General features: G+C 39.8%; 1 protein-coding gene and 1 long non-coding RNA gene across 2 annotated transcripts; one reads left to right on the top strand and one right to left on the bottom strand.

The window, feature by feature from the left end:
• Positions 1 to 24,140, top strand: LOC127539629 (uncharacterized). Its single transcript, XR_007948003.1, has 3 exons — positions 1 to 391; positions 3,182 to 3,341; positions 23,417 to 24,140. It is a non-coding gene; the product is annotated as an uncharacterized LOC127539629 (long non-coding RNA).
• WEE1 (WEE1 G2 checkpoint kinase) lies at positions 10,319 to 26,851 on the bottom strand. Its single transcript, XM_051963829.1, is given in 12 exon segments — positions 10,319 to 11,672; positions 13,623 to 13,768; positions 13,869 to 13,909; positions 13,912 to 14,038; positions 15,349 to 15,434; positions 15,524 to 15,616; positions 17,314 to 17,460; positions 21,209 to 21,330; positions 23,081 to 23,253; positions 23,353 to 23,419; positions 24,148 to 24,353; positions 26,177 to 26,851. Coding segments are annotated over 12 exon segments (1,944 nt in total). The 5' UTR covers positions 26,759 to 26,851; the 3' UTR covers positions 10,319 to 11,518.

Raw genomic sequence — 26,851 nt, 5'->3', positions numbered from 1 at the left:
TAGCCAAACAAACAAAAACGGGGGACAGAGCTCGGATGGCTCAGCTCGTCGTGGGGAGGGAGGAGACCCCAGGATCTCAGAGGCTGTGCCAGGGGAGCCCGAGCTTCCGCAACTCTCGCCCATCTATCTATACCGGGTGCCAGGGCTTTGAGGAATGAGGAACTGGCAAAGGTCCACTCTGAGAACTGAGCTGAAGTTCCTTACTGGAGACCATCACCTGGGGAGGAGTCTGTTTGTTTTGGGTTTTTAAGTTTTATTTTTATGGACACAGCAACTTACAAAGATTGCCTGCTAAGACATTGAGAGGCAGTGATTCTCAGGGGAAAGAGGGAAACTCCCTCCCCATCCCCATTTCCCACCTCATGAAACCAAGGATCCTTCCAATACTGAAGTAAGTGTTTGGAACATCACTTGGGGAGTTTTGCTAGGGAAGCTGTGAGTGAAAGGCAGGCTTTCTCTTCTAGACTCTTGTGGGGGGGAGGCAGGGGATTCCAGAAGTATTGGCTAATAATTTACTAATTGTTCATAGTCCTGAGCAGGCTGTCAAGTTCCAGAAGCCAAGAGATTAAAACTGTTTGGAATAAAATGTAATTCGACCTAGCTCCTTTTTTGCTTGCTTAGCAAATGTTGGGAGAGTCAAAAGATCCTGTGTTTAGAGCAGGTTGGGGGTCAACTGCTTTAACACCTTCCCTTTCTAGGGGAGGAAAATGAGGTTCACAACCAAGCACACACTGACAGGAGAGCTGCTCCCTAGGAAAGCGGGAGGATGAGTTTGTAACTTATGTTCTTGCTTTTAAGTGAATGTTCTATTGAGGTAAAGAGGAATCAGGTAGGGAATTAGCGCTGGAAAGGTTTTAGGGCCATCTGGTCTACCTTCATTCTGTTGCTGATGAAGCAGGGCGATTGCCTAGACCAATGTCACACAGAGATCAAATCCCAGCTCCGCCACTTACTCTTTGTGGCCTTGCACAAATCCCATTCCCCTTTTGGCTTTAGTTAGTTCTTCTGTAAAAATAAGAGGTTTGGATTTGATAGGGACTTCTTTCATTTTGGATCCTTTTTCACTTAAGAAATTTTCACATGAACTTAGGGATATAAAGTAGTTATATAAATCAAACATTTGCTGAATAAAAACATAAAGAAATTTATTTTAAAACAATTCTGTGGCATACATATAATTTTACCATTCATTACAAAATTATTAAAAAATTTTAAAATTTAAGCAAATTTGCAAACTAATGCTTGTTTCTTTTTACATAAAAAATTGGATCTCGGTAGAATATTTGATACTGCAAGATGTAGAGCATTTATATATATTTTATGAGTTCCCAAATTTTTCTCGATCTCTGTATTGTTACCATACAGGATCTCAACTCACAGGTTAAGAAGTTTTGGGTTAGATGATTTCTAAAGCACTTTTGTCTTGTAAAAGCTGATTTAAATTTTCGCATGATCATTTTGTTTCAGAAATCACCAAGAAAAATGTTACAAGTCAGAGTTTAATTTTTTGTTTTGGATAATGAGGGAAAGGAAATAAGCATTTATTAAGCACCTATTATGTACCAGAAAGTGTGCTAAAACATTAAACTATTCAAATTAATTACATTTTTATATCAAAAATATTATCTCATTTAATCCCCCCAAAATCCTGGTGCTACTATTATGCCCATTTTACAGGAAGAAAATGAGGTAGACAGAGATTAAGTGACTTGGCCAGGGTGACACAGCTAATAAGTGTCTAAGGCTGGATTTTAACAGACCTCCCTGACTCCAGGTCTTGGATGATGAGATTTAATAATGCAGATTAAACTTTTTTTCCTTAATAGTTTTTTTTATTTTTCCAAATAGATGTAAAAATAGTTTTCAACATTCATTTATTTAAGATTTTGTGTCCCAAATTTTTTCTCCCTTCCTTTCTTACTTTCCTTCCTCCCCAAAATAGCAAACAATCTGATATAGGTTAAAAATCCATATTTGTCATGTTATGTAAGAAAAATCAGACCAAAAGGGAAAAAAACAAAAGAAAGAAAAAGCAAATAAGCAAACAAAAAGGTGAAAATAACATTCATCGATCAGCATTCATTCTCCATAGTTCTCTCTCTGAAGATGGATGGCATTTTCCAAACCAAGTCTACTGGAATTGTCTTGGATCAGTGTAATGCTGAGAAGACTTAAGTCTAGTATAATTGATCATCACATAATCTTGCTGTTACTGTATACAATTTTCTCTTGGTTCATGCAGATTAAACTTAAAGGGGTTTATACATATAGTCCCAGACTAGGATCTGTATTGTTTATACATTCACCAGCACACTCCTGCTTCCAATCTTGCCAATCCCATTTTGTTGCTATTCAGTCATTTCAGTAATGTCTGACTCTTCATGATCCCATTTTGGGGTCTTCTTGGCGGAGATATTGGCGTGGTTCACCATTTTCTTATTCAGCTCATTTTTCAGATAAGGAAACTGAGGCAAACAGAATGCATAATTATTAACAGAGAATTGTGGCAGGGTTCTTACAGAGGATGCACTTTTTTTTTTTTCTGCTTGAAGAAACAACTTAATAATATATGAGGCACTTTCCTGCTCCATTCCATGATGGGTGTGTTCCAGCTCAAGGATATTTGATATTTTCATGGTCAGTAGTCTGTGACAAGTACGTGCCTTTCTTCCTGCTGGAAGAGAAGGGGAAACAATGCTTGAGGAGACCCCTGTTTCCTAAGGTAACAGTGATTAACAACTAAGGTTAAGTAAGTTTGGATCTCATCCCATCCATGAAAAAAGCACAGTTGCTACTAAGCACTAAGCTTTCCTTCCATACTCAGCACTAACATGTATGTACAGCCTCCCCTATTAGTATAAAAGCTCTTGGACAGAGTGGATTATTTTTGCTTTATTTCTCTATCCTTAGCCTAATGTCTAGATCATATTAAGCATTTAATAAGTACTTTTTGATTGATTGATTGTTGGTTGGTTACAATAAAGATTATTAAATCTCAGGAAGACTTGAATTCAAAACCTGCTTCAATTACTTACTAATTGTACGACTCCAGACAAATTACATATTAAATGAATTAAAAGGATTAAATGAAATAATATTTGTTAACTACTTAGTTCAGGCCTGTCATATAGAAAAGGCTATATAAATGTCAGCTATTATTATTACTATTATTATTATCTAGATGAGCATGAGGATACGAGTTCTTCAAAGAGATTAAATGTTTTGCCCATGGACACACTTATTCCAAGTTCAGGATTGTATATAGAAGGAAGAATACCCTCAAGAGGACAGAAAGAAAAAGAGATCTCAAAAAATTGGAGAGAACTCAACATCCCAAGGAGGTGAGTGAGGGGAAAAAAAAACAAAAAAAAACATGACATAGTTGGGAATCAAAGGGAAAAGGCATCCCCGCATGGGAATTTGGAAACTCTGGATTCACCTCCTGTTCATATTACTTACTAGGGATGTGACACTAAATTATTTGAATCTCAGTTTATACATCTATAAAATGAGGACGATGATAATATGCCTAGTACATTAGATTTTTTTTAACTTTCCAATGATATTTTATTTTTTCCAATTATATGTAAAGATAGTTTTCAACATTCACTTTTGTAAGATTGAGTTCCAAATTTTTTTTCTTCCTCCTTCCCTTACCTCCCCCTTTCCCAAAATATCCAAACAATCCTCATAGATAATACAGAAGTTCTTAATCTTTTTTATTTGTATTTTTTATGTCATAGACTCCTTAGATAGTTTAGCAAAATCTTTGGACCCCCTCTCAGAATAATGTTTCTGCATAATTGAAGGAAATGTTAAATTTCAGTTGGAGATTAATGAAAATAAATATGCAATTTCCCCCCATGTTACAAATTACAATTTAAGTTTTAAAAAAAAAAGTCTAATTTTACAAGGTGAAATAGTTCTGGGGGAAAGAAGATTTGTTATATCCTTGGTTAGATCTCAAATTGGGGCTTCAGGAGATGTGTGGAAACTTTGGGGAAAAAAAACTTTTTTTTTTAACTTCTGGGCTTTCCCTAGTAAGTACTTTTTGAACCTCAGTTTAATGAATTGCTCCACTTAAGGCAATGTAAGGACCTTTTTGTGGTATTTTTATTTAGATGCCAAGTTATTGACCATTGGTTGTACTTGTGTCAGATAATACATTCTAATGTATATTTTCTGAAAGCACTTAGTCTTGGCTTTTATTGATCTATCAGAGTCTTAGAGCCAGCTTCTCTTTCGTGAACAACTTTATCTAAAGCATCCATAGAGTCTCACACATTTTCTAATCTCTCTGGGTTTGGTATGGCAATGATGCCATCTTTTGTACCTGTCTTTTTAAAAAAATTCACAATAGTATTTTTTTCCAATTAAATGTAAAGATAGTTTTCAACATTCATTTTTCTAAGATTTTGAGCTTCAAATTTTTTTCCTCCCTCCCTTACCTCCCAGTTCCTGAAGATAGCAAGCAATTTGATATAAATTATAGATGTACAATCATTTATATGTATCTTTTTAAAGTCTAAGTTAGAGTAACAAGATTATGTGATGATCAGCTGTGAGAGACTTGGCTCTTTTCAACAATGTGGTGATTCAAGGCAATTGTAATAGGCTAGGGATGGAAAATGCCATCTGCATCCAGACTGAATGTGGATAGATGCATAATATTTTCAAATTGTTTTTATTTATTTATTTATTTCCTTTTGATCTGATTGTTCTTGTACAACATGAATATGTTTAAAAGAATCGTACATATTTAACCTATATCAGATTGTTTATTATCTTGGTGAAGGGAGGGAGAAAAACTTGGAATACAAAGTTTTATAAAAATGAATGTTGAAAACTATCTTTACATATATCGGGAAAAATAAAATATATTGAAAAATTTTAAATAAATAAATAGTTTTGCTCTCTGTGTCCAAGCAGAACCAAAAGTCTAATTAATTTTTCATATGACAACCTTGCAAATACTCAACAATGGATTAGCATATCCCCGGTCTTCTCCAGAAGAACACCCCCAATTTCTTCATTCCCACACCCATGACCTTGGGATAATAATTGTTAAGTTTTTGTTGCACCTACATGGGTCTCCCTAGAATAATGGTGTCAGAATCAAATAAGAAAAGAGGTCATTAAATCCCATGTAAATATCCTTGCAGGCAATGTGATGGCTTAGTTTTAAAATGCATTTTCTATGTTTCATTATATTTTATTTATTTTGTTAGCTATTTCCCAACTAATTTAATCTAGTTTGGCCCACATGGACATTTCTGCTCCAGACCATTTCTTCTTTGTCTTAGAATTATTCCTCTGTTTCCTTCCTGAGGACTTAGCATCCTACCTCAGTTGACTTCTGGGCTGACTTCCCCTTGTAGAATCTTAGGTTGTAGTTTCCTATCCTTTTTCTGAATCCTTTGGGAACAATTTCCCCCATTTCCTCTCCTTCTCTATCACAAATTCTGACATGAATTGGCAACTTCTTCATAGGGAACTCAAGTACAAAGTGAAGGAGGAATGATGAGCCAACAGAATTTCATAGTTGGAACCTTGAACATCATCTAATCTTTAACTTAAAAAAAAAAAAATCCTTTCTATAATGAGCCTGGAAAATGACCATTCAAATGAGGTCTTCCCTCATGGTAGTTCAACTAAAAACTATCTGAGGGTCTGAGTGGATTTTAAGTCTTAATAAATATCATCAGTGTGATATGATAGTGTAAAAAGGTAATGCAATCTTTGGTTTTAATGAGAATTCATAATTAAGAAGTTGATAGTGTTATCTCTTTGCTATTATCAAAGCACACAGAGTATTGTGTCTAGCTCTAAATACCATATTTTAAGGGAGGCTCATTGGTAAGAAGGTGAAAGATCCCAAGATCATGGATGTGGGAAGGAAGAAATTGAGGGTGTTTTTCTGGAGAGGACTGGGGATATGCTAATCCATTGTTGAGCATCTGTAAAGTTGTCCTATGAAAAATTAATTAGATTTTTGGTTCACTTGGATACAGAGAGCAAAACAAGGAAAAATGGGTAGGTCTTGAAAAAAGGAGAAGTTGAGACTTGATGAAAGGAAAAACTTCCTGCCATGTAGAGCTGCCCAAAGGTGAAATAGGGGGCTATGGAAACCGTTGGTCCCTCTTCCCTGGAGGAGCCAAGTCAAGTCAAGAGAGAATGGTGTCAGGTGTGTGGTGAGAAATCTGATTTAGGTTTGGTTTGGATCAAGAGACCTCTAGGTTCCCTTCTCGTTCTGAAAATCTGTGATTCTGTGGCTATTTTGGGGGGCATGACTGGTTGCAGCAACTTGATATCTCTTGTAGAAACAAGCCTGTTTCACCACAATTGTTTATATGCTGAAGAGGGGACTGGAATCCCATCTGTGCAGGAAGCAGAGACCTTTTGTGGTAGTCCCCATGTTTCCTGTAATTTACTTTCACTGATTTGCTTGACAGTACCAGGACTCAGATATGAATGGATATGGGTGGTGGGCCCCAGGCCTGTTGATTCTTGATAAAATGCTCTCTGAGATTTTCATGGAGAATTTTTGTTTCTTTTTCCCTTTAAAAAAAAAAATGGCTTATGGATGCTTTGCTTTTTAATACTATTCTCACTTCCTACCAATAAAAGAACCTCTCATTTGCAACAAAGAACAATCCAAACCGCCATGAAATTTGTCTGAAATATGCATCTCATTCTGAGCCCGTTTCATCATCAGTCCTGCAACGTCATTATTGGCCACCAAATTGATCATTTTCTTTTTTTTTTTGCAATATTGAGTAAATTTTTCTGCTGACCTGCCTACTTTGCTCAATCTTCATTTTACTTGGCTTCCCAAGTTTCTGAATTATTCTTCATATTAGCCATTTCTCATTATTATACCATTATAATCATATGCCAGTTTGTTCCACCATTCCCCACTTGAACATAACTGTATATTTTATCATCGGATTCCAATTTATTTTACAATGAATACTTAATCTCTTTGCATGAGGGGTGAAGTCATGGAAGGTTCCCCCAAACAGATGAGATCACAGTTGTTTTGAAAGAACCAGAGGAAGGCCTCTAGTGCTTTGGGGTAGATAACAAGATTTGGAGCTTTCAGGGTCTTTGCAGGCAAGGTCATATGGAGCCCAAAGGCACACAGATTCAATATCCAAGTCTTCTATCTCCAAATCTAGTTCTCTGCTCAGGTTGCATCTCCACTCACAAAAGTACATGGAAAAAGAAAATACCATAGCCAGACATGGATGAACTATGTGGGACGTGCACAGAGACGTAGCAGAGGCAGCGAAAAAAAGTCCAGACTTTGGATTGAAAAACAAACAGGGAACAATGGTTTATGATTCAAGCAGGGCTTAACCTACTACCTGAACTACCTGGAACTCCTTAAATGTTTCCTGACTAGCTGGTTGGTTGAAAGTCTTGATTTTTGTTTTCATCGAGGACAGCCTTGACACATTAGATCCTCTTCATGAAGATAGAATGTTGGGATCTTAGGGCCTAGAGCACTGAGCCTGGAGTCAGGAAAACTCATCTTCCTGAGGCTTCATTTAACCCTGTCTGCCTCAGTTTCCTCCTCTGTAAAATGAGCTGGAGAAGGAAAGAGCAAACCAGTTCAGGATCTTTGCCCCAAAAGGGGTCACAAAGGTTGAAAGCACTGATTGATGCACTACCATCCAGCGTGATCACAACTATTTATTTGGTAGCCTTGGTGAAGATGGGCAAGGAAAGCAACTAGAAAGCTACTTTATTTGTTCAGAAGACAGGTTGTGAGGGCCTAAACTTGGGCAAGTGGGAAGGGGAACAGGATTTGAGAAATGTCATAAAGGAAGAATGGCTGGGATGGGGCAACTTGTGCAGAGAGAAAGAAGAGGGAACTGAGAGAAGAACATGAAAGATAATGCATCATTAACCTGAAGCAATTAGAATGATGGCACAGGAATAAGAAAACTGATGCTAAAATCTGGAATTTGAGGGGAAGCCATCAATTGGGGAATAGCTAAAAAATCTATAGTATATGAATGTTGATGGGCTACTATTGGGCTGTAAAGAGATGAGCTGGTTGATTTTAGAAAAATGTTAAGACTTGCATGAAATTATGAAAAGTGAAATGTGCGTTACAACCAAGAATGCTATATACAGTAACAGTAATATTGTTCAAAGAATAACTGTGAACAACCAAGTGATTCTGAGTATTATATTCAAATCAGTTACAAAAGACCCATGAAGGTGCTATTCACTTGGAGAAAATTGAAAAATAGAAATATGAATAATACAGCTTTACCTATATTTACAAAGTTGTGTCAAATGGTGGCCTTCTCTAATAATGGAAGAAGGGAAGATTTGTAACAAAATGCTACAAAATAAATTTAACTTTTTTTTAAAGGAACAAGAAAGTGGAGAGGAACAGGTTTAATGGAGAAGCAGCTAAGTTTGAGGTAATGTCCAATAGAAGGCTGGAGATATAGGTCAGGAGATTAAAACAAGAAGTTAGGTCTAGAAGTACAGATTTAGATGTCATTTTTGTAGAGGTCATAACTAGGTCCAGGAGGAGGGGATTCGGTCCTGAGGGAAGTGTATTTAAGGAGAGGGCTCAGAGAGGGAGTCCTGGAGGGCCTCCCTGCAAAGGGGTTTTCAGTAGCACCCTAAGTATCAAGCATGAGGATTAAGAACAGGCCGGCAATCTTTCAGTAGTGATACCTCAATCTGGAAGTCGAGATGATCAGGGCTGGGTCAAATGCATTGAACCACAAGTAGCTGGTATTTGTCCAAAAGTTCTCAGGATTGCAGAGAGCCCAAATCCAAGCCTTGGTTCTGCCCCATCGGCTCCTGGAGACTCGATTTCTTTATCCATAAAGTGAAGTTTAATTAGATTCTCTTTGGCTTAACAAGGTGACCTCAAAACTTATGTTAACTCAAAATGTATGTTTTCTTTAAAAGTATTAGAGGACCTGATTCCTTTTGTTTTAAATACACACTCCCTGTGGGTAATTTGTTCCCACCTGCCTCATTTTTTCCCCTTTTAATAGTATGTTTTTCCAATTACATGTAAAGGTGGTTTTCAACTTTTGTTTTTGGTAAAATTCTAAATTCCATTTTTTTCCTCCTTCCTTTCTCCTCCTCTCCCCTGGCCCTCACTAGCAAGCAATCTGATATAGGTTATACATGTGCACTCATTTTTTTTTAACATATCTCCATGAGTCATATTGAGAAAGAAAAATCAGAATTAAAAAAAAAATCATGAACAAGAAAATAAGGGTGAAAATGGCATGCTACGATCCACATTCAGTGTCCACAGTTCAATCTCTGGATGTCCATGGTTCTCTGCTATTTGAAATTTACTGAAATTGCCTTGGATCACTGAATTACTCAGAAGAGCGAAGTCTATCACACTTGATCATCACACTCTTGCTGTTGCTGTGTACAATAATTCCTGGTTCTGCTCACCTTACTCAGCATCAGTTCATCTAAGTCTTTCCAGAAATCAACCTACCTCACTTTTGAGCAGTATTTCAATTTGCACATCCAAATTTTGAAATTATTAGTCTGATACCAAGTACAATCTTTCTCCAATTTAAAAGATCGTTTGCTAATGATCTGGATGCAAAAAGCCAGAAATGGCAATTAGAATGTTCCCAAACTGAAACTATAGAAAAGAATTGCCATCTTTTCAGTTCGCAGAAATCAAATGTGTAGTTATCAAAGATCACAACTTTTATGTTTCAAACATTTAAAATTGTAATAAGAAAATCTTCTCAATTTTCAAGAAACCTAGGAATCTAAGATTTCTTGGACCATAAACCAAGCGGTTACAATTATTATGGTCAACAAAAATGTTTCTAGGAATAGAGAAAATCACATTTAAACAATGAGCATCGAACCCTTTTTGAACTGATCAACTGCCCTGTTTTAAACTAAAAATGCTAACTATCTGTCCCCATCAGTATTTCCATAGTAGTAAAGGTCTTCAAATTTGTCATGGCATGGCACAGGTCATTAAACATAGCATTTAACAATTACCCAAGGTGCTTGCCACCCATAATTTCTTTGAGGAAGATAAAGCAAAAGTGTCATCTCTCTTTTATGGTTAAATGTAGTATCATTACTACAAATAGAGATGTTGATACTTTCACAGGTAATTTGAGCCAGAGGTCAAATAATCTGCTCAGAAAGAGTCATTTTTAAACAATGGTTATAGGACACAAATTCAGATTTTCTCCTTCTAGGTATAGTATTTCCTTCAAATGAAATCATACTCTGGCTATATGAAATGCAAGACCCAACTCAGGAGAGCACAAAGGCATTCAGAGACAGTCACTAAGCTCCGAATGACTTTTAATATGCTCATCAACACTAATAAAAATAGAAGTTGAACCCAGACAAATGTAAACATGTTTGAAACCAAAATTAATGACAAACAAACCAATAATAGCCAATTCTATTTGGGGCAATATCCAACCCACTAAATCCACTAACAGTCTGTATTATTAGTTCAAGAGGCTAATTTACAGTCAAGGTTATGTTTCTTGAAGAACTTGGAATAGTGAGAAGTCATTCAGGTATTTCAGATTGTAAGTCTGTACAGTATCAGCAAAATCAATTTATATACATGAATATCAAAGAAAAACCAGGCAAAAAACATTTAAAAACAGACTAACAGTACAGCCCAGTACAAATACTTGGGAGTAGGGAAAAGAAAGAGGGAGAAACACTTTAAAAATTGGAAAGGGTAGGACAGGAAGGCCATTATTGGGAAGAATTACAAAACCAGTAATAATTATACTACATTAATACAGAGTCCAAAAAGAGACAAAGGTGCATCTTTCTAATGCACTAGCTTCCAAGAAAAAAAGGGAGAGAAAGCTGCTTTTTCCTGAGCAGCTTATATGTGTCACATAATTGTTTCAACAGAAAGCCTATTAACAATGATTGTTTTAATGCTACAATTTTACAGCAAAGACAAAACTAAGATAGCAGCAAATTCACAAGGCAAATACTCCCATGGGACCATCCTCCCATGGGTTATGTAATGCCTACAAAGTGCTCCCAGTTGGATATACAAGTAAAATTCACAATTAAACAAAAAAAGGTTTGACACCAGGTACATTACGGGGGTTGGTACCGAGTCACCTCAGCACATATTTTCCTTTTTAAAAAGGCAGACTCTGACTTGCAATACGGCCATACAGTCCTCCTGATTGATGTAAGGGAGAGATCAATGCCTTCTAGTGCGCCATGCGATAGCAATCTCAAAGCAGCAGACCACAATAGTGGTTAACCCTGGGACAGCTGGTAAAACATGGAGCGGGCGCGGGCCTGGGTAAACTGACCCCAAAGACCAGATACCGAGTCCAAGATAAATACCACTGGTCAGAACACAGCTTCCAAATTCACCAGGAAAACCCACAAAAGGGGTTTCAGTCAAACTATAGACATGGAAGATGGAACAAGTGAGGGCAATGAGAGGCCATCTTTGCAGCTCTTGTCACAGGTTTAAGGCAGAGGTCCATGGTCCAGTTCAATATATGGTCAGGCTAACGGAGCGGTTCATTTTCTTCCCAATGAGTCGCGCTGTTCTGTTACTCTGGGTGCTGGACCGAGTGGCCATCCTGTCTGTAAATAGTGCACGCTCCTCTGCAGCCGCCTTTGCCATCTGTGCTTTCTTTAGTTCTCTAAGAGGAAAAAGAAAGAATGAGGAAGCAGGAATTCAGGGTTGTGCTGTACTTGGCAAGTTCATTAAATGATGACAAAATCCTGAGGAGCAAATGGCAGACATAGGCAGGTCTTAATTTATTTGAAGATAAAACATTAAAACACACCTCCATCAAGTATTTGCCTGCACTGTTTTCAGCATTCAACTCTGCAAAATCTTACGTTGCAAATTTTTTCCCTTTTCTCCCCCCTCTCCTTCCCAAGACAGAAAGTAATCTGCTATAGGTTAAACACTGCATTATCTCTTTGTATAAATCCTAAAGATGCCTACCTCCCTTACCAAAGATTAACTTCCACGAGATCTTTTTAACTGAGACCCACAAAACTGCTAAGACATAAATGGTTCTCAGCCAGTCCTACAGTCTCTATTTCTGTTGTCAAGGAGGCAAAGCAGGGAAAAGACTCTTTCAAAACCATACAGTTCTGAACAACCATCATAGTAGGGAAATTGAAGCACAGCCAATACTGAAAAGAGGGAAAAGGATGCCAGAAATAGAAGGGAAAAGGAACAGCAGATCAACCACCTAAGTGTTATACACTAGTCCCTTTAAAGAACCAGAGGAAGACTTCCAGGATGCTGGGCAACTCCTCTGTGGAGCATTTGCTAAAAGCATGGAAGAAAGTGCTGAGATCTGCTGCAGTGGGGACACTAACACCTAAGAGTAATGAAGCTCTCTCCCACAGAAAGCCAGCTTAGAAGGATTGTCATGAACACAAAGTTTTGCAAAAATGAATGCTGAAAACTACCTTGACATGTATTTGGAAAGATAAAACACTATTTAAAAAATAAAGTGGTGAGGGGAAAAAAGGAATGGCTCTGAAGTCTAGATTATCTGCTTATGGTGCAGAGCTCAGAGCAGTGCTACTGTTTTTGGTCTTAATACAGGCTGCCCTTTCCCTCCAACCTAGCTTGCCCTTATACAACCAGAGCATGACCTACTAACCCAGTGCCTTTCAGCACTGACATGTTTTTTCCACAAGAGAGCCTTGAAGGCATGTAGCCTGTATTTGAACCAACGGAATTTATTTTTTACTTCTTTAAAAAGTACCCTATAACATAGTATTATGGAAATGAAAAAGAGAAAGGTCTCTTATACATCAAAATATCCATAACAGCAAAGAACTACAAATGAAGCAATACTCGTGGCTAAATTATGGACATGAATGTAAGTAACCAGCCTTAACCAACAAATGGGCGTTGCCTTGATCAAACTGAGACCTGTTAAAGATCTTAGCTTAAAAAGGTCAGGGTCTCCCACTGGTTCCAGAGCCACCTCCAGTCCTCCTGATTTATATCCTGCCACTGGACCCAGATAGCTCTGGAGGGGAAAGTGGGGCAGGTGATCTTGCTCAGCCCTCCCTCCCTTGGATCTGATTCACTGGCATGTCATGGCACCCCCTCCCTGATGTCAGGATCCTCTTTGAGAACAAGGGACAAACAACAATAACAGAAAATTGTTGTACTGTTTAAAAACACACACACACACACACACACACACACACACCCCAAGCAACTATTATGAACAATTCAGGAAAGCTTGGGAAAAGTTACACGAACTGATCCAGAAGTAAAGTAAATAAAGCTAGGACGACAATCCACACAATAATCTTGGCCATCTAAGAAGGAACAACAAAAAAGAATTGTCCACTATATGCAATTGTAAGGACCAAGGGGGTCCAGAAAATGGATGGGGAAAAGCTCCTTTCTCTCTTCTTGGTAAGACTTGGGGGGACTCGAGTTAAGGATCACTGGCTAACTGCCGACCGCCATCAGGGATCTTCTTGGTTTTACTGAACTGGTTTTCCCTTTCCTTAAAATCTGGTGCAAGGAATAGCAAGAGATGAGTTCAGAAAGGAAGGGAACAGAACCCAATGACTAGAGGGCGAGGCTCCCACCTCCAAGGACTTACTTCTGCAGGAGGGAGTTCTTGAATTTTTCTGCATTCAGCTCGATGCGTAACTGCTCAGCGCTCTTCCTGGAGGCAGAGAGCAGCACCGAGTGCTTGACCAGGGCTACGGCAGAGGGCCTCCTCTCAGGGTCAGGGTGTATCATGACCTTTGGGAAAGAAAAGTGACCCTCAGGAGACGGGAAGCTCCTTGGCAATCCCTGCGCCCAGAAAGATGAGGCAGAGCCAGGAGAACCACCCCACACTCACTTTCAGCAAATCCGTCAGTTCTTGTGAGAGGACCTGGGGATCCGGGGCAGCTTTCCCTGCCGTATTTCGTGCCACTGGTCTCCGTTGGTGGGGAGAGGCTCGGCGCCAGCAGCACACACCACAGTGAGGGCCAGCGCAAAAATATCTGCCTTTGGCAAGTGAGTGTAGTTCTGCAGGCAAAGAAGTAGATGGTCTCAGAGCAGTAACAGCTTGTTTACATATGCGACATAAAAATGCTGCTGGAGGCGAGGGTGAGGAGCCTTACGGCAGGGGATTCAGACTTCAGACTGGCTGGACTAGCAATAAAAAACTGGGCAGAACCTTATACCCAACACATGACCACCTGGCCACAGAGGTCAAAGGAAGAGGATGTGTACAAAAATAAGTTTAGTAGCTTTTTTCATAATAGCCACAAATAAAAGAAAAGAAATTAAAAGGGCACTCACCTATTAAGAAATGACTTAACAAGTTATGATACATAAACATGATGAAATGTTACCATGGCATTAGAAATTATTAAATGGACAGTTTCAGAAGAAACTCTGAACACTGCTATGAACTAATGCAGAGTGAAATGAAAAGAACTGAACAATTTATACCAAAACAACAGCATAACCAGGAAAAACAACTATAAAATACTTTAGGTTCTTTAATAAATGTCATGATAAAAATCACAAATCCAAAGATGAAACATGCCATTTCACCTCCTGCCAGAGAAGTGATAAAATTTAAAATGCAGAATGAGACATATATATGGTTTGGCCATGTTCTATTGGCCTGTGTAGATTTATTGATAGCTTTTAAAAATGTATTGTTATTATTATTATTTTGGCAGTAGGGAAAGAGAAAACATGTATTCCTGAAATATATTTTAAAAAATAAATGTAAAAAGGGAGAGGCTCAATAGTCCTTTCATTATATCTTAAACAATACTAAAGTCTCAGAAGTTTTTCCTTACATAGTGACAGAGTTAAAATTTACTTCTCTGTAGTAATTTTCCCTGCTGAAGCCAAGCAAAACAAGTCTAACCTGTTCTGCTTTTGTGAAAACCCTTACATATTTTAAACCGATAACATCACTTCCTAAATCTTCTAATCTCCAGGCATTTTGATAGACATACCTAACTTAGTATTACTCAATATCCAGAGAAACTCAGTGTTACGCAAAACATCAGAGAGGCAGTTAGTTCCATCAAGCTCTACAATGTAACTCTAAGGTTTGGTTAGAGTCATATATGACATTACTCAAGGCTGATATGGATGGGGCAACATTATGTCAGGGTCTTTCACACAGATGGCACAGAGTATTTAATTAAACACTGTTAAGCACTTATTATATTCAAGGGAAGAACAAGGACAAAAAAGCAAAATGATCTCTATCCTCAAGGAATTTTCATTTTACCAGGGTAAAACCTCAAAGGCCCCAGTTAGTACTGGCTGTAACTTTTGAAGTCGGATTCAGCACAGGCAGCTCAAGTTACCTCTTGTAAAACTTCATTGGCAAGGAAGCGGCTATCACCTTCTTCTACTTGAGGACTAGATATCCTCGTTACATGTCCAAGATCACCTAGGCAAAGCAAAAGTTAAGTCACATGAAATAGCTTATTTTATTGTGCTAATATAAATAGTAATCTTCTAATGATCTAGATTTCTTACCTATTTTAAAAATGACTTTATTGGCTACCCAATCATCTTCATCCCCTTCCTCAGTTGTACCTGGGATTGACACTCTAGATATAAAAATATTACCTACCAAAAGGGGAAAAAAAGCTGTGAGCAGAAATAAAAATTCCATTTGAAAAAATATCAATACAAGTTTCAAAGTTTAAGTCAAATTCCATTAATTTCAGACTAACTGAAGTATTAATGCTACACTTGAATCAATGACATATTAGTGTGGACTTTATCAGGGATTTTACTACCTTATTATTACTGAACATACCCTTCTCTGAGACCCACAACAACTGTGTAAAGTCCTCAGCTAAAACACTATCATGTCATTTTGCAGATGGGGGACCAGGCAAGGGGCAGGCACTTGAGTAACTACCTCGAGATGGAACAGTCCAACAGCTCAGTTGCCAAAGTGCCAGTCACTGCTCTTTTTGTCCCCTCCCTTCCAAAGAGCTCCAGGTTCTTAACCCTGAATTCCCTACTTGTGTGCCAGTACATAAAGCACCAGGCCTAGAGTCAGCAAGAGTGGCGTTTCAGTCCAGACTCAGACATTTCCTAGCTGGGACCCTGGGCAAGTCCCTTAACTCCTGTTTGCCTCAATTCCTCATCTGTAAAATGGGGGAGGAGATGGCAAACCGCTCCACCATCATCAGACATAAATTAACAATAGTCATAAAGGCACAAGGGGAAGGTATGGGTTCTGAGAATTATCTAATCAAGAGACACACACCAGAAAGTCAAGAACACCACATGTCTGTGGGTCCCCCACAGCCCAGAGTCAGGCAAAGAAAAACATTCTCCCATGGCCATTGCCAGGTCCTTTGTGGGCCCCTCAAGACTATGTCTGTAAAACTAAACTCCTGGACTCAAGGGCCTTGTAAGGTCCCTTTCAGCTGTGCTTCTATAATTTACACTGCTCTAGAAAAAGGACAGGGACAATTTCTGTTCCTCACATCTCTTCCGGAGAACAGCTCCAGCTAGTACTTTTAGCCACAGTAGCCAAATGACTCCTTTCTCAGCCTCAAAGGACCACAGACTGCTACATCACTACATTACCATGGGATATTTCTCCAGGGATATTTATTTTTCTCAGCATTTCAGCCATAAGGACTGGGAAGAGTTACATATATATACATTGCAAGTTTCCATTGATGTCTCTGGATGTGTACATTTATTACAAAGTTCTTAAAAAACATTTAAAAAATACTCAAATAACTTATACTGAGTCAAGAACTGTAAGATAGAATTCCCTGACACTCTTCCAGTTTTTAACAGAATAAGTTATTCAAACTTTTTAGTCAATGATAACATTTGTAAAACACTTTGCAAACCTTTAAAGTGCTACATAAATGTTAGCTATTAAGGGAAACATAAAGCTTTTTAACTTCAATATTTTAAGAACTGGCAAAATCACTGATTTGACTTCACCAGCATGGATGCTGCCCTCTCACCCCAACTCAGATATCACCCCCTCCACTCTTTAATAGATATCTCTATATGTGAAAAAAAAAAAAAATCATCATTTAGTGGCCAACCTGCTGATGGCCTGTCTTTTTTTAGTCAAATGCCAACTTATACCTGAAGTCTTCCTACTTTGCTAAGACCTGCTAGTGCAGTTTTTGAGAATCCAGGGTCACCTCCATACATGATGCTTTAGAGGAGAACCCATCAGAAGAAAGGCACTCGAAGCTAACAAAAGAAAACTTACTAAGAAGTTTCAATTAAGATCAGTTAATGTGGCCTCCAAGAGCAAAACTTAAAGATATTATACTTACTAGGCTTAATATCCATGTGTACCAATGACATCGAGTGAATGTATTTCAAGCCACGAGCAACTTGTAAGAGGAGATCTTTAAGTTCTGTTTCCGAAAAATAATTCATGCTTCTGTAGTTTTCACTTATGGCATCCCCTAAGCTTCCACCTGACAAAGATAAGACAAATTAGTTTTTTCCTTCTGAAATATTTTCAATCAAGTCCCTTGATTTTAGAGGGAAGTTATGCTTCTTTGGTTACTCCCAAAGAAATTCTCTCTATGTGAGAACAAGCACAAAGAGCTTTTAGAATTTCTTCCTTGTAATTAACTCTCATACAAGTATTCAAATCTCACAAAAGAAAAACAGGCTGGTATTAACATTATCCTTGGCCCTTTATGCGACCCAATCTAATAGAACAACTTCTCCATGTCTCTATGGCTGGGACAGACACCAGTTCTCCAGTCGGAATCCTCAGTTCCTCTAACCTAAGCCCCTTTAAACTATCTGATGTCAGTTTCTTCTGTTCCAGGGAAGACTATACAATCGCCTCTGCTCACTGTTCCCTGGCCTTAGACCTAGCCCTCACAGATACGTAAATTCTTTACACAGGTCAGACAACCTTCAGCTAACAATGACCTTTCAACATTTCTATAAAACTCTGTTAGCACTTGCTTTAGGCACTTACCCTGTTCTACTCTATATCATGAGTTGGCTGTTATCTTATTGCCCCTATTTAATTAAAAGCTTCAGGAGGTCAAGAACCTTGTGTGTGTTCCTGGCTTCTCCCCTAGCACATGTTGCATTTTCAGAATTTAACAAATGCTTGTGGCCTTCCATCATCCAACATTTACCATATGGTAGGGCCTGTACTATGGGCTGACACTCTGCAGAGCTCTTCCCATTCCAACGGGAAACAACACGCCCACAACCGTTTACATAGTATCCATGCAATGTAGAAGACAGATACTATCAGAGGGAAGGCACCGCCATTAAGGGAAGAACCAGAGCAGGACTTCTGCAAGGAAGCCAGAATGCTCAAGGGAGAGCATTTCGAGCAGGCAGGACCGCCGGTGAGATGGCCTGGACCTGGGAGACGAGCCTAACAGCAAGGAGGCCAGTGTCAACAGATCGTCCAGTACGTGGAAGGTGGCAAGCATGAGAAAACTGGATCGAAGGAAGAGGACAGATTGTGAAGGACTTTTACACACAGAGGGTTTATCTTGGATCTGAGAGTACTAAAGTCGACTTCCATTTTTTGCTTGGGGCCCTGGGCATCAGGTGTAGCTGCTGAACGGAGGACGGACTGAAGGGGAGAGACCTGGGCAGGGGGCTCCTCAGAAGATTACTGCCACAGTCCAAGCAGGAGGTGATCAAGGACAGACATGGTGAGAAGGAGGCATTGTGTTTGCTGGGTTGGAGATTCCTGCAGGCATTCAGCCTTAGGTGCCCGACAGGCAGCTGGTGATGTCAGACTGTAGCCAAAGAGAGGAAGGCTGGACAAATAGATCTGAAGAGAAGCCGATCAGAAGTAATTGAACTCATAAGCAGTCGGTAAGATCACCAACTAAGATAATGAAGAAGGGGTGGGGAGCCCAGATCAGAGTCTTTGGATGTCACACACTTTGTCAGACAGGACCTGGAGAAAGATCCAGCCAAGGAGGCTCAGAAGGAGACCAGGACAGAGCAGGGCCAGGAAAACCTAGACAACAAAGTACCGAGAAGAGTCATTCACAAGGGACAAGCTGCAGAGGGACGAGGATCAAGAAGGTGCCACCAGACTGGGCAATCAGAAGATCGATGGTACTTTCCAAAGACATAAGATGGGGTCAGGAGCCAGGCTGCAGGAGGTTTACAAACGAACAAAAGTTAGTAGAACATCAGTTGTAGATGGTTTTACAGGAACATAGCCAGAAAGGGAGACAAGACAATCTTCTAGAGCCTAAATGGCAAGAGAAGTTTTCTCAAATGACTGGAGCAAATTCTTGGCTCACACAGCTTGACCCTAAGTCAACTTAATTCAATAAACTTTTATGTTCTACCATTTTCTTTCTTTTTTTTTTAGTACCATTTATTTACTTATTTATTTATTTGTTTGTTTATTTATTTATTTTTAGGTTAGAGCTTTTCGTTTACAAAACATATGCCTAGATAATTTTTCAATGTTGACCCTTGCAAAACCTTCTGTTCCAAATGTTTCCCTCCTTTCCCCCACCCAATCCCCTAGATGGCAGGTAATCCAATACATGTTAAATATGTTAAAATATTGTTAAAATCTAATACATGTATACATATTTATACAGTTATCTTGCTACAAAAGAAAAATTGGATCTAGAAATAAAAAAACTGAGAAGGAAAACAAAATGCAAGCAAACATCAACAGAAAGCATGAAAATGCTATGTAATGGTCCACACTTAGTTCCCACAAGCCTCTCTCTGGGTGTATATGATTTTCTTCATTACTGAACAACTGGAACTGTTTTGAAGTTCTATTATTTTCAAGGTCTTATTGTCAAATATTGGGGATACAAGGATGAACTGAAAAACTATCCTTCATCCCTTTCCTCTAAGAATTTATAGTCTATTTGGGGGGATGCTATACTTACACAAGTTAATTTGAGAGAGAGAACACTCCCACTTAGAGAGATCAGGAAAGGCTTCCTATTAACTAGGCAAGTACCTAATTTTGAAGGCAACAAAGAATTCTCCCATGCAGAAACAGAGAGCAGTATCCAAGGCATAAGAGTGTAGTTTATGCAAAGAAATGAAGGCTGGAAATGAGAAGCTCTGGGAACAAGTAAGCTGGTTTGGTAAAAATGTAATGTGGAAAGAGGTGTAATATGAAATAAATCTGGAAAGGTCTGATGGAGCCAGATAGCAAAGGCCTTTATCCTATAGAATAGTCAAGAAACATGGAAAGTTATATAAGAAAAATAGAAGAAAGAGAGACTAACTAGGAGAGAATGGTCAACAGTATCACAAACTACAGAAGTCAAGAGGGAAGAGGACCAAGACCTGGCCATCAGCTTTAATAATTATGAAACCTTTGATAATCTTAGAAAATCATTTCAGGCCAGTGGTATTAGAAGCTAGTTTTCCTAAGTTTGAGATGTGACTGAACAATGAGAAAACAGAGCAAATATGTGTAGACAGTTTCTCTAGTAATATAATGACGCTCAAAATTTTTTCCCTACCTTTCACCCATCTTCCCCCCAAAACTATTACTTGCTACCTATACTGCACAGAATAGTGCAGTACAGCAGGATAAAGGGTTTGTTTGTATTGAAAAGTCCACTATGATGCCTGTTACTTTTCCTATTTTTAGTGACTTTTCAGCGAGATTAGAAAATTGCTGTGTTTTCTACTTAATGAGCAGCAAGAGAAAGAAAAAAGCATAAGACCCCATTCTACACCTGTAACTCACTGCTCATGCAAAGGCAATGTGGAAATATACTTATTTAAAAAAAAAAGTTGATATAGTGTTTTAGCTAGAAGGAAAATGGATTCTTCCTAGCCTTTTTAGGTTCTCTTTAGAAAGGCAACTGAAGACAAATGCTTGTTTAAACTAAATTGATATAAAAAAGACAACAGTAGAATTAAAGATTTTAAGTGACCTTAGGAATAACTGTTTTCAGACAACTATCAATAACAGCTGACAGTGCTTTACAGTTTACAACAAATACATTCATAATCACATAATTCTACTCTAAAAAGAACTAACTACAAGAGATAAGCAGCTTGAAGAAGATACTTTCCACTTTACAGAAACTGAGTATAAATAGTAGTTAGGACATGAATCACAGTTTTTGAACTTTAAAGCCTTTTCTGGCTTCTCAGGTTTCCTCCTTTGGGAAGAAATGGGAAAACAAAATGTTTTAAACAACCCCCCCCCCTCCCCCAAGAAAATGTCTAGCTTACCATTACAATATTCATTCTGTATCAGCATGTGATCATCTTCTGCCCACGCGGAGAAGTATCGAACCACATGAGAATGCTGTCCAAGTACTGCATGAGCATAAACTTCTCTTAAAGCATTCTGTCTGTATAAGAAGTCTGAGGTCAGTACCAACATAAACCAGGCAACTTCACCCTATCATAGGTCACCCCATAAAGAGGTCTTGGATCAGGACGAAGCACTTGTTTAGCCACTTCTTTTTTTTTTTTTTTTGGTTGAGGCAGTTGGAGTTAAGTGACTTGCTTACTTGACTAGGGTCACACAGCTAGGAAGTCTTAAGTGTCTGAGGCCACATTTGAACTCAGGTCTCCTGACTTCAGGGCTGGTGCGCTCTCCACTGCGCCACCTAGCTGCCCCTATTTAGCCATGTCTAATTCTTTGATGCAGAAAAGCTAAACTGAGGGAATTTCTGAGAAGGGTTTGATATCCAAAACAGGAAAAAAAAAAAAAAAAAAAAAAAAAAAAACTAAGATGCTAAGAAAATTTAAAAACTAAGAAAAACATATAAGACACAAGCCAGTTCTCAAGAGTATTGCAAACTGTTAATAACCATTTCAAAGAATTTCTAAAGTCACTTATAAGTAATAAAGAGAAATGCACATCAAAACGACCCCATCTCAACCCCAGCAAACTGGTAAAGGTGATAAAAACCAAAAATAGTCTATGCTAAAGGGCTCCTGCAAAGACAGGAATACAAATTCCCTAATTAATGGAACTATGTAATTCTAGAAAGTAATCTGGAATTTTGTAAATAAAACTGTTAAAATGATCATACCATTTGGTCCAGAATACCCTCCTCTCCCCAGAAGACTAATGACATACAAAACATTCATGGCAGTACTTTTTATGGTAGCAAAGAACTAGAAACAATATCGTGGATATCCATAAGTGGTAAGTCTAATGGAATTCATGTAATGGAATATTTCTGTGCTTTATGAATTGATGTACCAATACTTAACATTCCCTAACTGTAGGAGGGAGGAATGGAGAGGAGGAAAGGAAAGAAGGAAGAAAAAGAAAAAAAAAAAAAAAAAAAAAGCAAAGAACCAATGTAGACGGGGCAGCTGGGTGTCAAAAGAGAGAGCACAAGGCCCTGCATGGGAATCCAGCCTTGGACCCTTGGCATTTGCTAGCTGTGAAATAATCCTGGGCAAGTCACTTAACTCAAATTGGCTTGGAAAAGAACCAAACCCCTCCCCCCAAAAAAGATATAGATTATGAATACGATATATGGGCAGATCTATATGAATTGATGTAGAATAGAATAAAGAGAGCCAGGAAAACAATGTACACAATGATTACAACAATGCAAATGAAAAGAACTATCATAAAACAAAAGTGAATGTTGCAAAATTACAAACAAGCATGGTCTCAAAATAAGAGGGGCATGAGAAGACATCCTCTGAAGGAGGTCCACAGTTTGAAATATTGCTTCAAATTTAGACTTGTGTATGTCAATTTGTTTTGATAAGTACTTTTCTCATCATCTTTAAAAATAATAATAATAATAATTTGTTCTAAGAGACAGTTCTCTGGGAGGGGAAGGAAAAGGAAAGAAGGAAACGTGGGCTGAGTAAAAACAAAAGATATCCATAGAAATCTACTTTTTTTTAAAAGACAGTACAATTATGTCCCAATTTCATACTAAACTTCAAATATTCCCAGGTCCAAAACTGCAACTCACTCGGAAAGAAAGTAAAACTGACCAGAACAACACTTTTCCAAATTTGAAGACTATTTTAAATTTAGAACTTGAATGAAGCTATAACTCAAGAGTTTAACAAACTATCTCTAATAAAGGAGCATATAAAGATTGGGGTTAAAAAAATACTTACTCATCAACAGAACCAGCCAATGGCTTTTTTGATCGCTTTATGGCATAGATACATCCATCCAACCTCTTTACACACTTAAATACTGAGCCAAATTCTCCTGACCCAATCTTCTCCAGTTCATGAAATTCACTTTCATATCTTGATTTCATGTTACTTTCTGTAATTGTAATTCTCTGTAAGAAAAAAAAAAAAAGAGACTGTTTCAAAAGTTTTATATAAAGTCAGGTCAACAAAAGATGGCATAAAATAGGAGGAGGCAACTAACAACCTACCTTGGCAGGCCTGGTAGTCTCATCTTCAAGCTCTCCATCACTTGCTTCCATGTCTTCATCACAGGAGCTAAAATGAGAATTGGTGCTTTCTATCAACATACTCAGAAGATATAGTCCAGCACCTGACCTAAGCATCATCTGGCAAGTGTATACAGATTAGTAAAGGTCTCTTAATATGAGAATGCTGTGAAAATACAACTTATAAGAAATTAACCAAGTACCTCTCCCACAAAGATTTTTAAGGTAAGATTACTAATCAGCTTTAGGATGAAAATCTTCACCCCGCATTTGTTTTTTGGTTATCAAATAAGAGTAATTCCCCAACACTCCTACAACTCTCTCCTCAAACCTTTTTAGTTCATTTTCCCAACCTAGAATTTAGTAATAGAACCTATGAGCTGGAAAAAGTTCCTAGAAAGTATCTCAATTCTGTGTAAATTCTTGCAAAGACCAGGATCTTACTACCTCATGAAGCTGTCAGTCTACATCATCAATGGCACTCCATCTCTGTTATAACAGTATTCAGTACTACCTCTTATTTCAAGCTTTTAATGTCTTCTTTCAAGGTGTACAGGCAATCTTTTATTTCTTCCTGCTCTACAAAGGTCCCTTTTCAACAGAAAATAATATCCACATAATTTATAGCTAAGCATACTTCTATCACTTGAGAATCTCTGGAATACAACACAGTCTAGAAACTAATAATAAATAGAGCCATTGACCACAAATTTTTATTTCATTCAAGTGTATAAAAGGCTTCAAAATAACATTGGATGACAATATCAAATAACATACTCATTCCAGTGTGTTCTCTTCCGGCGCCGGCACTGTCCAGAAGAATGAAGCAACAATGAATCTGGAGTGAAGGGATTAATATTCACTTGAGGGGTCTGTCTCATGTCAAAACCTTGTTTTTCTGATCTTCCTGAGCTCATGAACAGAGAACCACCACGGAGTTTAACAGAGCTGGAATCTATTCCTCGAGCTTTGGATAGCAAACTCTAGATTATAACAAGAAAATTTTGTCAGTTATCTAAGATGACCAACAACATCCTCCCTCACTCCCACTTGGCCCATTTAGCCTCCCCACCATTAAAGTAAGAAATAATTTATAATGCTCAATCGGCTATCTGGCAGCAAAAACAAAAACAAAACAACAAGAAAAAAGAAACAATCCAAAAAAATCTCATAAGCCTGTAATTCCTGGAGGAACAAGGTTGTTTATCTGGTTCAGAAGATTTCTCAAGTTTAGTCTACTTTTTGAAAAAGTAACTTAGTTAAATTATAACACAATTCCTCGGAAGCAATAAAAAAAAAATGAAGTTGAAATGAATCCTTTATTTTTCAGTAAAAGTTCGTTTTTCCGTAAAAACTGAAATGAAAAAAAAAGCAATCTGTTTGGCTGGTGTAGAAGGTGGCGAGTTCCTAAACAAATCCTTTCAATGCTTAGACCAATCGATAGGAGGGGCAAGCAGCCAGAAACTCCAGTATCCCTCCCCCAGCCCTCACAAACGGACTCCCGGGGATGTGGGATGGGCCAAGCTGACCAATAACAAGGACAACTTGGAGCCTCACACTACCACCATCTTGAAGGCTGGATAAACAAGGAAACAGGCTCAAATACTCCGGTTAAGCAGTATTGCTTTGATAAAATTCTATGTTTCTGCTAACTTCTTTCTGGAATCACTTAGAATTTTAAGAGACTAACTTTCCCACTGGCTTGACCAGAGGAGACATTCATTCATTGGACAAATGTTCACAAATGCCTATTGCAGGTATTAAGCGGCCTGCCCAGAGTGAAAGAGAAAGATTAGGGAGCTCAAATGAAAGTTTGGAAGTTGAAGACACCATTATGTAGACTGAAGTTTCGAAGCTTTGACGTTCGGTGTGTACACATAAACACACGAGTGTATACATATATACACGTGTATTCCGTATCTTTAAATATTATATTCGTTCACACAGACATTCCTATTTTACGCTGATATATAAATGATGTCATTTGTCTTAAAAAGTAAATAGAAAACAGGCTTTGTCCCAGAAAGGGCCATTAAAGGTTCTGACAGCTCAACGTGTAAAAGCTTTTGCCTAAATTCTTAGTGTTCTTTTCTCCCAAGGAAGGGTTCCAGGGAGACGGGGACAAAAGGCATCTTCAACAAAGCGCGTTTTTAGAAAATGACCCAAAAATGTGGGTATTGTTGCACTGTGTCCCCGCTACCGCCAATTTAACAGCCGTAGAATCGAACACAACCTAGGAAATTAAACTAAAAACGCATCAAGGTAAGGCTTTTAATTGAAAACTCCAACTCTTCAAGATTCCAACCGACAAAACTGTGCCTGCTCCCGGGACCCTCGGGAGTTAGGGCCTCGGGGCTTTACTGAAACCAGGCCCCCTGGCACATCCTCCCCAAACTTTGTAAGGAGCAGGTTTTTGTTAGCCCCAAGCCAGCGTTCCGGCCGAGGTAAAAGCAGGGGGCTGGGTTGCTGGCCCCCGGCGACCACCGCCCCGGGGCGGACAGAAGCAGGGACCGCCGCCCCCAGATCGGCAGAGATCCCCGGGGGGGAGTACTGGGAGGCGGAGAAAGGGCCCGGGACGTTGCGGGAGGCTCATTGTTCAGTTACATAACAGTAACGGACGCTGGAAGTGCTCGGTGCCAAGCCCGCGGCGCCGGGTCCGGGGCTTATGTAACTGTTCGGCGGCAGGGCCACCCCCCCCCCCGCCCAACTCCGGGGATCCCGGCCCCGCGCCCGCAGCCGCAGCCCCGAGGGGGTCCCCTTTAAAGTCCGGCCCTCTCCCCGCCGAGGATCGCGCCCCCGGCCTCACCTTCGGGGTGTGCGGCGTGTCGAAGAGCCGCAGCTTGCGGAAGGTCTTGTGCGGCGGCGTGCCCGGGTAGTCGGGCACTGGCGAGCACGAGCCGTCCCGGCGCTGGCGGCCGCGCGGGGAGCGGTCCCCGCGGAGCGGCGACAAGGGGCTGCTCAGGTAGTAGGAGGCGGAGGCGCCGGGGGACTTGACCGGGGACGACGAGCCGAATCCCTCCTCTTCCCACGAGTCACCCTCGGCGCCGCCAGTGTCCCCGTCCCCGGGACTTCCCCCGTCGGCGGGCGGCATCTCCTCCTCCCGCGGGCCCGGAGCTGGGGGCCGGGCGCGCCGGCTGCTGCCGGGCTCGGGCTCGGAGGCGGGTCCCGGGGCTGCGGGGCTGCGGGCGGGCGGCAGCGGCGAGTCGGGCTCCTGGAAGGCCGAGTCCTCCCCGGTGCTGTGGCCGCTGCCCTCGTCCTCCTCCTCCTCTTCTTCTTCCTCCTCCTCGCAGTCGCTGCCCGGGGAGAAGATGAGCTTCTGCCGCAGCGCGCAGGAGACTCCGGGCCGGCCGCGGGGCGGCGGCGCCTGGTGCCGGCTCTGGAAGCTCATGGGGGCCGGGACCGGGAGCTGGGGCCGAGGGGGCGGGACCGCCACGTGCGGCCCGGGGAGCTCGGCAGGGGCGGCGGCGGCGGCCGGGGCAGC

The sequence above is a fragment of the Antechinus flavipes genome, chromosome 6, assembly GCF_016432865.1.
Source record: "Antechinus flavipes isolate AdamAnt ecotype Samford, QLD, Australia chromosome 6, AdamAnt_v2, whole genome shotgun sequence".
Classification (NCBI taxonomy): domain Eukaryota; kingdom Metazoa; phylum Chordata; class Mammalia; order Dasyuromorphia; family Dasyuridae; genus Antechinus; species Antechinus flavipes.
The sequence above is the reverse complement of the archived record's forward strand: the minus strand, read 5'-3'. Positions and strand labels throughout refer to the sequence as shown.